We start from the raw sequence: 12,565 nt of genomic DNA, 5'->3' as shown, positions 1-12,565 counted from the left end.
GTTCTGAAGCTTTAAAAAAAAAAGCCTTTATCACCAACATCTTCATGTAACTAAATATCCATCTGCAGCATTACTTTTAACGTCTAAAGTGTTTCAGTGTAAGGATGTTTCATTATTAATTTAATGAGTTCCCTGATGGACACAAAGAATGTTGAATTTCAATTTTTTGCTTCTATAAACAGTGCTCCAATGAACAGCCTTCAGGCAAACTCAGTTATTTTCCAAGTATACATTCCTAAAAGTAGAATTGTTGGGTTAAAGGGTACACACAATTCTTAAGGCTCGTACCAGCAGGGCGCTCTCCTGGAATCACCTATCCTCCCACAGTAGGGTGTTTAGAAAGCCCCCACTTTCTTCTCATCTTGCCAGCCTAGGTATTTTCATTTGTTTTTTTGAAAAAGTCTTTGCCATCTTGATAGGGAAAAGAATGTTACCCTGCCCTTGCCTTATTTTGCTTTTATTTGATTATGAACGTGGTTGGGATTTTTAAAAATATGTTTCTTGCTTAATTCTATTCCTTCCTGAATTAACTCCTGATGTTCCTTGCTGGCTTTTCACTTAGGCTTTTTGTCCTCCTTAACTTGTAAGATATCGAACGTTCACCTCTTTTCCCACAGCGTATAACAGAGTGGTTGACAAACAGTAAGCATAAAATGAACTTCTGCTGAACAACTGAGGGAATCTTGTTGTATGTGATGCAGTATCGTACAGAACAAAATACGGTCCCCGTTTGTCCTTTTCGTTTTGATTTAATGACTGAAACAGACATAAAAAATTTTCTTTTTGTGTTAATCACATATTCATGTTTGATGGTTTCTGTCTTTGGGATCAAGATGAGCAAAGCTCAGTTATAATAATTTTTCCAAAATGTCTATATTTTTAATGAAAAAATGTGTAATTCAAATATGTTTCAGTTTATGATATGAAATGAGATATCGAACCTTTTTAAAGTAAAAATGTTTAACTAGTCAGCGCAAAACTATTTGTCAAACAGTCCATATTTACCACACTGCCCTGAGGTAGATCCTCTTCTATACAGATACTTCTGTATTTATACTGTTCATGTGCACAAAACCTGTTTATTTTTAAGTGTTCTCTTCTGTCGCATGACTTTTCTATATGTTCCTACAAAGCCCCATATTTTTTTAATTACTGAAACTTAAAATAGGTTTGAATGTCTGGTAGGGCAAGGCTCTCTCATTTTTCAAAATGAGGGGCCCTATTTTAGCAACTTTCCTTTTCCAGGTGAACTTTCCTAAAGTTTCCCCAAACATTTTGTTGGTCCTTTGATTGGCATTGTTTTAAATTTATTCATTAATCGACATCTTTACAATATTAAATCTTCCCACCTCTCCGCCAGCTGGAAGTATTTTGTCCTTCCTCTGAACTCCCTGAGCACTTTATACCTTTTTAAAAATCACTTTCTAAGCTATACCCACCCAATTTTTCAAACCTGAAACCCGAGAGTCGTCCCCTCCCCTTCCTTCCCCAACCTTCACCCCATCCAATCCATCATCAGGCCCCGTCAATGCTACCTCCTAAATTTCATCCACTTCTGCCTGTCCCCACTACCGGCACTCTGGTCCAAGCTGCCATCATTTCTGGCCAGGGCCACCACACTGGCCTCCAACTGACCTCGCCGAGTCTACCCTAGCTTCCAAGCCATTCTCTATGCTGCAGCCAGAATGCTCATTTAAAAGGCAAATCTGATCGTGGCACTCCCAGCTTAAAAACATTCCAATAGTTCCCCGTGGCACTTGGGGTAGAGCCAAATAAGCAGGTCCAACCCTCCCTTCCAGCTTGAACCCAATCTCTCTTTCACACATTTTTTCTTCCCTGTTCAGAGTTACCATCAACTATATCCCATGTTCTTTCCCACCCCAGGGCCTTTGCACATACTGTCTCCTGTGCTTGGACTGTCCTCAGCCTTTCTTATCAGTTTAAGATTCCTTTAGCATATATCGTTGTATTATTTAGTTCTCCCACAGCTCTGGAAAATAGGTAACCCATTTTCTAGACGGGGAAACCAAGAAGTTAAGTCATTTGTGTGAGATTGAAGAACTATCTAGAAGCAAGCCCAGCTGGGAGTCCAGGCTGTCCGGCCCTACAGCGTGTGTGGTTCACCTTTGTAGCGCTACATCACAGCACTGAGGAAGGAAGGGTCCTACTGGCCTGACTTGTCTGCAGTGTCCCCAGCACAGAGTACAGTGCTGAGTAGAGTGGACTCACACAATGAATATGTGCTTCAGGAATAAGTCACCAATGTCCCAGGCATGTCAGGAAAAAAGAGCTATTTGCCTACCCTGCATTGCTAAATAGAAGATGCCAGCCAGGATGGCCAGATACCCGAGTCCTTGTTCTGACTCCACCTCTAATTTGATTGCCAATTGTGAGCACATCATTTCTCCCTGGGTTTCAGTTTTCTCATCTGCAACAGAGGGAGTCTGACCATGCTCTTCGATGTCTCATTATCTCTAAAATTCTGGAATTTATATGTAACATATGTTTCCACAAACTGTGAATCATTTAGGCTCCTCTATTCTGACTGGTACGTTACTTTACTTTTGAAACGTCACTGTATCGTCACCTCCTCTAGAAAGCCTTCCCTGGTTCCCCAAAGTCAGCCACTCCCTGTTCAGTGTGCCTACAACCCTTTTTCTTAAGTGAAGTACTGTCAGTTCACAATGTTGTGTCGATGTCTGGTGCACAGCATCACAGCATTTCAGTCATACATATACAGACATATATTCATTTTCATGTTTTTTCACTATATGTTACTACAAGGTGTTGAATATAGTTTCCTGTGCGCTACAGTAGAAACTTGCCATTTATCTATTTTATATATAGTAGTTAGTATCTGCAAGTCTCGAACTCCCAATTTCTCCCCACAACTTTTTTTGTATTTACATCCCTTACGGGACTCAGCCCAGTGACTGTCAGCCCCAAGCGTCTCCCTCGCCTTCTAGAACTGTGAGCTGCTGGAGGCACGCGGGTCTTACTGACTTTGTGTCCTGAGCATAATTTGGAGCTGATGTTTGCTCAATGAATACATGAATTACACTGACGCCTAACTCCACAGCTTCACATCTGACTGGTCTGGGGTCCAGCCTGAGCACTCGTGATTTAAAGTGTAGCCAAGGGTGAGAACCTCTACTTTCAAAGGAAGTAGAAACATTTACACACACACACACACACGCGCGCGCGCACACACACACATGCAGACACCTGGCTCCAAACATCTACAGCCCCACTGAATGTCAGTTGCTCGTTGCTTCGGAAGATACTGAGGGCTGGTTGGGACATGATTTGTAGCAGTCCTGCCTGCCACCTCACAAAGCAGATCTGTCATCCGTACGCAGGGGGTGTATTTGAGAAAACAGAAGCCAGAGCCCCTATAGGTGGAGTGAGACCCGTTCCTCGCCTGCTCCTGGGACAGCCCGCGCTCCTGTGTCCTGCCACCCCACCGACCACTCCATCTCAGCCTCCTCCACAGGCTCCTCCTTGTCATCCTGAGCCCCACACCTCCGCGCTCCCCAGCCGCCCTCTTAAGACGTCTTCCAGCCTGTAGCTACACTCCCTTCCAAGGCCACCCCATCCAGCCCGACGGCTTTAGACGCCGTCTGGATGATGACTGCTCCCTTGTTCAACATCCTCAGTGTTCCCATGCAAACCCCTTGTCTGGCCTGCCTCGGACAGGGAACCTCACATCCCATTGCTCTCCTCCCAGTGACCCAGCTCCAGCCACACTGGCATTGATGCTCCCCCCGATGACGCCAGTCTTATCCCCACCTCTCAGGCTGGACTCTGCTCTCTGCCTGGGACTCCCACCCACCCAATTCACTGACGGCCAGATGCTATTCCAGCTGACACTGGGGGACCAAACAGGGAGGCGAGTGTCCCAGGCAGAGAACAGATTGCAGCCTCGAGGAGACCAGGGACAGAGAAAATGTGACTGGAGAGGTGAGGAGGTCAAAGAGATAAGGAGGGAGGCGGACAGATTTCCGCACCTGCGGCCCACACCTCTGCTCAGTGCTCCTTCCTCGGGACCCCCCTCCCTCACTCGCCATCCCTTCCGTGTCACTGTCTGAAATTATGTCACGCACTTTCTTTGTTGTCTCTCTCACCCCCTAGAGTGCGAGCTCTATGAAGACAGGGGACTTCCTCTTGCCCACCTCCCTATCCCAGAGCCTAGAGCTGCGCCAGCCCATGGTAGGCTTGTAATAAATACTCCTGTGACTGATGGTATACCTGTGTCCTTGGGGAGCTGGAATAGTAAATATTTTATTGCAACTGCAATAGAATCTTCCAGAGATTGACCAAAAAGTAACCCAACCGAGATGTGCCTATCTCAAGGGAGAAAACTCAAAGGCAAAATTTTAAATATATACCCCAAATCACTCTCTTCTGCCTACTCCTAATTGATATCTGAACCAACATTCACACCTAAACAAGAATAGGCAAGTCCAAAGGAGACAAGAATACACTAGAATAACATTATTAGAAATTCATCGTATGTCTGATATCCTTTCTTGATTTCTGTATTTCTTTCTCTGTGCCCCTTATTTTCTCTTCAAGGGAACAATAATCGAATTCATCTTCATACCCTCAGTTTTCCCCCCGACTAAGTGGGTCTTTATGTCAACAGCATGTGTTTTTCCTAAGATAAAAACTTTGAGTTACCCACCCTCACGTGGGCACCCTCCATGTCATCTTAGATCTTGTCAGATTAAGTTCTGGCTCCCTTAAAAGACCATCCCCCCCCCATTTTTTAAAATTGTGGGAAAATACACATAAAATTTACCATCTTAACCCATTTCTAAATGTGCCGTTCAGTAGTGTGAAGTCCATTCACACTGGTGTGCTGACCATCTCCAGAACTTTCTCATTTTGCAAAACTAAAACTCCATACCCATGAAACAACCACCATTCTCAGCCCTGCAGCCCTGGTAACCGTCATTCTACTTTCTGTCTCTGTGAACTCGACTACTATGGGTACCATACAGAACTTTTAAGCTGTGTTATGGTTTCCTACCCCAGCCTATAGCTCATCTCTGCTAAGTTCTGATCTAAGTTCTACCTAAATGTTGACCCAGCCTTCTCTCCTCCAGGCTCCTGCTCACATCAACCTCTGGGCCTTTGCACATGCCATTCCCATAGTTCGAGCACTTCCTTTTTCTCTCCGCCTACCCAACTCCTCCCCATTCTTAAAAATAAGTCTTCAATTTCAACTCCTCCTTGAAACCCCAGCTGACTACTCTAGTCTATACTAAACTCACTCCTCTTGAAACTTGTAACCCATTCTTTGGAAATACCCAACATTTTGAATATTCTAGTTCTCCAGCTGTTCTGTGCTATATACCATTGCCTCCTGCAATAGTTTCTACATTCCCCAGTAGGGACCATATCTTCTATGTCACCATACTTTCCACCTGGGAAAAAAGCAGTAGACACAGTAGACACAGGCATTCAACAACTATTAAACTGACAGATAATGTCTGCTTTCATAAAATTTTTAAATAATTTGAATCACTCTGCAGCATCATTAAGCAACTTCTTAAATCCTTTCCAAGAAAATGTAGTTATCGCCAGCAACTTTGTCAAATTTTTCTATCTGATTGATTGAATACAAGGCCGCTCTAGCACGGTTCCAGCAGAGCTAAATTCCTATCCTGAAATGAGCTGCCGTGACCATCTCCCATGACATGAGAATCAGGTTTACATGTCCCCATTTGATGCCCATTACCCCATCCACTCTTCCCACACTAGTAGAGAGACCTAGAGAAGTCAGAATGATTACCAAGCGGAGAGACAACGAACCAGAGCAAAGGGGAACCAGGAGCCAGCCTCCCTTGCAATCATTTTCTCACCCACCTGTGTAAATGAACCTCCCTGGAGCTCCTTTGCAGAACTGTTTGGATTTGTAAGATAATGTCACTTCTACTACTCCGGGAATGTGCCGAGGGGGCGTCTGCACTCTGATGGCATGAGGAGTTATTAGCTGAGGAGTGAACAAGCAGGCAGAGAAAATACCTGTTACACACGTTATCATGGAGCTACTGAGCTCCCGAGCATCTCTCACTGGTCCCCGCTGCCCGGGGCAAACTGGCACACTCACGGCGCCCCAAACGCGTTGAACTCCCTGTCCCTGTGTCTCCTGTACTCCCCTCTCTCACCCTGGAATTTCAACTCAATCTACCCATCCCTTCCTTCCTACCAGCCCAGTGCAGATCCTTCCCACCTCCTGTGCCCGCCGGATTCCAGTGCCTGTAATAGCTCCCTCCCCCTATTCCTACATGGCTGTGACCTCACAAACTGATCTGGCAATTTCCACAGCCAGATGAGCACTGTCTACACATCTTTTTGTAACTTGTTGTTTTTCTCATTATCACAGTAGAAAAATTGGAAACTACAGAAAAATAAAGAGAAAAATGTTAACAGTGCATAACCCAGAGACAACCGTTATTAATCTTTGGTGTGTTTCCAATACTCTTCTGTGAATGTGTGTTATATAATTAGGTTTTACATCCATAGACACTGTTGTCTTGATTTTTTTTCACTTAATAGTACAGCATAAGCATGTTCCCTTTTCCTGTGAAGTTAGAAATTTTTCAAACATAATTTTTAATGGTGGAGTGATAGTCCATTATTTATTTAACCTATCTCCTATTATCCAATATCTGGAAAATTTCTAATTTTTCACAATTACAAATAATACTGCAATGAATATTTACCTTTTTAAGGGATCCCCGCCTGCAATAAACTGTGGCTTACATGTCTTTAAATCCTCAATGCAGCGCTTGTAGTAGGTACTTAATAATGTGCATTCATGATGCTGATGCTACAAGAATTACTAGTTTCCCCAGGTCAGAGTAATCTTTGGGGCAAAGAAAATCAGGGAAATGAGTTGCCTTTGCCTACCTCGCTCCATACAAGCATGGTCCCAAACACCACTTGGAGGCCATCGAAGAAGTTGTCCCCAATAATAATGACCATGGCTCCTCCGGTGGTCCAGCCTTCGCTTGGGCTAATGGCTTTGATGCAGGGGGTAGCTACGAAGACAGGGAAGAAAAAGTCCTTTGGTGGTTGAAGTTGGGAGTTCGGGAACTGGCAGCTCTTGAAAGCTCTTGGTCATCTAAGAAGTTCAAGTTGAGCTTTGCTGACTTGCCATCATTCCCTAATTGGTTGTTGGTTTTCACCAGGTCATTAAAGCCTAATGAGTTGACCACTAGGTAAGAAAACACTTGGCTAATTGTGCGAAGGGTGTTTTTAAAGCTCTGTTGTTTTTCCCGATATTTTTATAAGTTGATCACACTGGAAATGTGTAAATCCCTTTTCTCTCCCCACCTCCTCTGCCCCAAGATGTTAAGATTTACAAGGTCTGCTAATGTGCTAGAGAGAGAATGAGAAAGCAAAATCTATCATAGTGGAAGGGTTTTTTTTTTTTTCCCAGCTCTATCAAGAGACAATTTCTAATCACTTTCCTAACTTTGCAGGAAGGATTTCTCCCTCCTTCTTCCATATGTTCGAGGCCTCTGGACTTTACATCCCAACAGGAACCCAATATGGTTTTCAGGCCATAACTAAAGTCAATCCATCACTCCATTTCCAAAGTTGACAGGGTCAAAGGTGGAGGAGAACTTTGGCAGGACTCCAAAAACACGAGCCCCCTTTGAACAGCCAGTCAATCACATCCAATCAGTCAAAAGAAACTGGATGGGTTCCTAGCTCTGAACCCTGGGATTTTCTTCTCCCCTTTCAGTGCCCACTGTGGGAGAATTAACACCACTCCAAATTCTTTACTGATTCAATCATTTTCTTTCAGTTCATTAATTCCTATTTAAAATGATACAAGACACATTTTTAAGGGCCAGGCTGGGGGTGAGGGCTGGTGGGCAGCATACAGCAAGACACCACACTAACATAGGAGCCTCGTCGAGCCATTCGCTCCATCTGACAAGAGCTTCCTACACCGATGAGTCAGGGCACGTGGACGGAAGGAGAGCCGAGATGCGATTTACCGAAGTTTGTCAGTTACCGTCCTCGATACACTTTAATTTTTTCAGACAACCTGAAGTTTAACAGTTACAGGTATTTCTAATTACTTTAATGCACTTGGAAAACTACCCAGAGCAGACCATGATTTCTTCTTGTCCAAGCAAACAAAAATCAATTAGTGTCAGTTTCATTCTGCACGTTGTTTTGCTTTGCCTACAATCTGTTTAAGGGCACATCTGACACTTATTCATACATGTCTGGCACGGTAATGTTCCTGTTTAAGTAAGATGTCATAGGCTTACATTTGCCTGAAATGCCCATCTAGGGGAAAAAAAAAAAAGAATCAAACGGAAGAGCTGGTGAGGCAAGGGCTCCTGAGCACTGGCTGGGAGAAGTCAGTGTTTACAGCTTCATTGTAAAACCCACATGGTCTTGGGTGCTTCCCCCCCTCTTTCTCAGAGACACGAACTGAAATCCAAACAAGGAAGTTCGTGGAGACCGTCATTTGTCTGTCGTCCTCAGCCCGCACAGCGGACAGCCCTACCTTCCGACGGGTCCAGTCTTCTTGCCCTCCGCCCATGCTTCGAGTTGTTGTGAACAAACATGTTGTCGGAAACGGCCAGCACGTGTCCATCCACGTTCACCGTTGTTGACAACACGACCTGCAGATTTCAAGGGAAATGGGGGTGGGGAGAGGGGTGGAGTTAGTGTCACATAAAAGTCGTAAAAGCCACAGAATCCTGTTTTGCCAGACCTCTGTGTGGCTAAGGAGAGATGGAACAGAATTTCGGGATGAGCCAGGCGCTCAGCATCTCAGCGGGTTCTCCTCCTCCTGCAACAAGGGCGGAGCTTTGTGGAAAAAGAGGCTGCCCTTCATCCATGTATTGTCACATATTTGCACTCAGACTATGCCCAGATGATGAAGTGGGGAAGCCGGCAATCTGCTGGCTGGTTCTAGAAACCTCATCTCTATCAAAGGACTCAGACGATCATTCCCAGATGACCTCCGAGCTGTAGTCACAACAAGAAGACAGCGGTGTGTGACCAGGAAGCTAAGATGGAAATCCAGCTGAGAGACCATTTCTCCGAGCTCGGGGATGGGTTCTGGAACATGTGACAAGTGTTCCAGTAACCCTGGGCATGGACGTGCTGCCTGATGAGTGGTATGTGGTGTCCCCCACACCAGAGAGCAGCGACCGAGATGCTCAGACTTCTGGTAATGAGATAAGGTTGCTGGAATTCAGTGCTGAAAGTGTAGGACCTTTAGTACCCAACCAGACGAAAGGGAAGGGATGGGTGTGGCCGAGGGGAAGAGCTTGGATTTGGAGTCAGACAGAACTAAACTCAAATCCCACGCGTACCACTTCCTAACTCAGAACCTCTGACACATTGCTTAACCTTTCTGAATCTCCACTTTTCTCATCTGTAAAACACATGCAACAATGCCCACCTTGATGGCTGCGGGAGATAAAACGAGGACACAATGAGGTAATAAATGTAGAGCATTCTGGATGAGTTCCCGTCCTAGTTCCTTCGCCCTTGCCCTCTTTGACCCGTCGACAGGACCAAGGACATTACTCATTGAGCCTCTTCGGTGGTCTAAGCTCTGGGGAGGCTCCAGCAAGGGCGACCCAGGGGCTAGGTAACCCCAAAAGCTACAAGTCATGGCTCTGCCCTCAAAGAGCTTCCTCTCAGGTTGGAGAAACATGGCGAAGAAGGAAAACAAGCAACACGCAGAACAAGATGAGAGTGGGTTCCGCATGTGCTGCAGATCAGGGGCGCGGGAGAAGTTCACAGAGGGGGGATCAGCCAAGCGGGAGAGTGGGAAAGCGCGGCAGAGATGCGTGGACCTGAGCACATACACCACCTACTCCCTGACCCAGAAAAGTGGGTCCTCTTACACACAAGTCTACTTGTTAGCTAGGCATGGCAAATTTTTTTTTGAGAAACTTGTTACATACATATTTACACATGTATGTATATGGATGGACTCTTTGAGGAAAGGCATTGAATGGATACATAATGAGGAGCTGTGTTTAAAAACGGCTCTTCCTGTCCACACCCAAATTAAACCCCCTAATTTTCTACTTGGAATTTTTCTACCACCCCTTCCTTACTTATTAATGGAGGGGTGGGACAAACCTTGACCCTGTCTTACCTCTTAATATGAAAGATTCATTAGATGGCACTTAAAATTTTTTTACTATGAGTTATTTCAACCAAACAAAATGAACACGAATCCTCGTTTTGGTTTTTTAAGTGAAAGTTACATGCATTGAAATGTACAAATGTTAAAAATTGTTTTTTCTTTTTTCTCGAAGTATAATTGATTTAGGATGTTGTGTTAGTTTCTGGTGTACAGCACACTAATTCGGTTATACATATATGTTCTTTTTCACTACAGGCTTTTATAAGCTATTGACTATAGTTCCCTGTGATACACAGTAGGACCTTGTTGCTTATCTATTAGTAATTTCTGTCCATATAATCATTTCTGTCTGCTGATCCCAAACTCCTAATTTATCCCTCTCCACTACTTTCCCCTTTGGTAACTATTAAGTTTGTTTTCTATGTCAGTGAGTCTCTTTCTGTTTTGTAAATAAGTGCATTTGGGTCATTTTTTTAGATTCCACATATAAGGGATATTATATGATTGAAATGTACAGATCTTAGCTGCACAATTTTGACAAATGGATACACCCAGGTAATCCACACATATCATAATATAGAGCATCTCCAACTCCCCAGAAAGTTATCTTGTGCTGCTTCTCAGTCCATCCTACCCACTACCCCTTGCCAAGGCAATATTCTCCTGATTTTTATCTTAAATAGAGTTTCAGATGGTAGCTTTAAAAATTGTATATATAGTGTGTGCGTGTGTGTGCGCGCGCACGTGTGTGTGTGTATAGTCCACAAAGTATTTCACTTAGCCTGGTGTCACGGGCATGACTGTGGCATACACGAATTTTTCCACACAGTCATCAACCCAAAAGCATTGACTGAGTTCCTGCTATGTGCCCGGTACTGCGTCAGGGCTTGGAGATTCAAAGATGATGGAACAGTGTGTTCCTGGTTGGCCAGTGTCTCTCCACACTTTAGCTCCTCACCTGTCAACGCACTACCAGGATGGTGTCCCTGCCTTGCCACGACATCAGAATGAACTTAAAGGAAACTCCATTACCATTCAGAAAATTATTATCAGTAGAACTGCTCACAAGTCACATGCAACCTGTCTAGCTCCAGGTCTGTTTTCAATTGTGTCCATGTTAACATGTTAAGAGTCTGGGGAAAGGCCTTCCAGAAAGTTCCTGTCATGCGGTGGCCACCATGGGACAGACATGCATCATCCTCTGCAAGGGCACATGGCACAGGCTCTTCTCAGGGCCCTCCCGGCAGAGCACTCCTGGCAGAGCACTCCTGGCAGAGCACAGGACAGCATCGTAGGCGGAGGGAGGGAAGGACTGAGTCTCCTGGTCATGGGGTCAGGATGAACATGAAGGTCAAAAGCATTCACCTCTGTTCATGCTCACCCTCCGAAAATAATAGAAGGCGGTGGAAAAAGAGGAGTCAGATCACTTTTATAAATTGTGTGCGTGAATGGATTTTCAAAGACATAGCTGTCATCCCTGGGAAAAAAAAAAGAGAGAGAGAGAGCGAGCCTTCAGGCTTTCATTGCTAACGAGCTTTACTGGGCACGAAGAGGGGAAGCCCAGCCTGTCTGAGGGTTATGTGGCTGGGACGAGCGTTCTCTCTGAGACCACTTTAATTCATTCCACAAGCTCCCTGTTATATTGTACTTGAATGCTCCGCGTGCATTCCTGCCACAAAATATGGGGCTTTCTTGAGCCAGCTGATTTCATCATTGTCCATTTGGGTGGAGTGAGACTCGGTTCCAAAGAGAACATTTCCCGAATGACATACCCTGATGGTTCAGATGCACTTCATTATTTTCTATTAACAATGGAAATAAATTTTAATCTCTTGCCGGCCAGCGTGGGCCCCTCATGACAGCAAGGGAATTAACCTGAATTATTTCAGTGTCTGCAAAATTTATTACAAGATTTTAAATCATGTCCAAATGTATGTGCGTGTGCCTGTATATATATAGATAGATACGAGGCAAGCTCTCGTTTTTAATATTCCAAATGTCTTAGGCTCTGAGGCATCCAGGAGAGCCTGCCAATTTAACTGAATTTGCAAAATGTAAAGGATTTAGTTCACAAACTCCACCACGTGCAACCAGACATGTTTGGTGGAGACACACACAAGTACTGATTTTTCCAAATATTCGCCCTCCTTCTGGAAGAATGAACTGCATGATGGAGGCGAAGATGCAACTGGTACATTCAAATCTTCGAATTTAACTTCCTTCACTGTTTTCTGATGAACAGTGACAACATCGATATTATTCTATTCAGAGAAGTTAATGTTTCTAAAGGTTTGAAGACGAAAGGAAGTGAAACGTGCATTCCGACAGCGTCTCCCTCCCAGCCCTTCCCCTTCCACCAGCCAGCTTCTTTCCCCTAGTGAGTATTTCCTGGGTCACGAAGGCTGACCTTTTCCATCTGGA

At 44.5% G+C, this 12,565-nt stretch overlaps 1 protein-coding gene across 1 annotated transcript in view; it reads right to left on the bottom strand.

Annotated features, from left to right (window-relative positions):
• EBF2 (EBF transcription factor 2) overlaps positions 1-12,565 on the bottom strand; it is a 183,276-nt gene that overhangs the window by 33,341 nt on the left and 137,370 nt on the right. Inside the window, exons 8-10 of the mRNA XM_072952584.1 lie at positions 8,540-8,657; positions 6,919-7,049; positions 5,872-5,998 (exon numbers count right to left, since the gene is read on the bottom strand). Of these exons, the coding sequence (XP_072808685.1) occupies positions 5,872-5,998; positions 6,919-7,049; positions 8,540-8,657 (376 nt within the window). The remainder of the gene's footprint in view (positions 1-5,871; positions 5,999-6,918; positions 7,050-8,539; positions 8,658-12,565) is intronic.

Source organism: Vicugna pacos, chromosome 31 (genome assembly GCF_048564905.1).
Source record: "Vicugna pacos chromosome 31, VicPac4, whole genome shotgun sequence".
Taxonomy (NCBI): Eukaryota; Metazoa; Chordata; class Mammalia; order Artiodactyla; family Camelidae; genus Vicugna; species Vicugna pacos.
The sequence above is the reverse complement of the archived record's forward strand: the minus strand, read 5'-3'. Positions and strand labels throughout refer to the sequence as shown.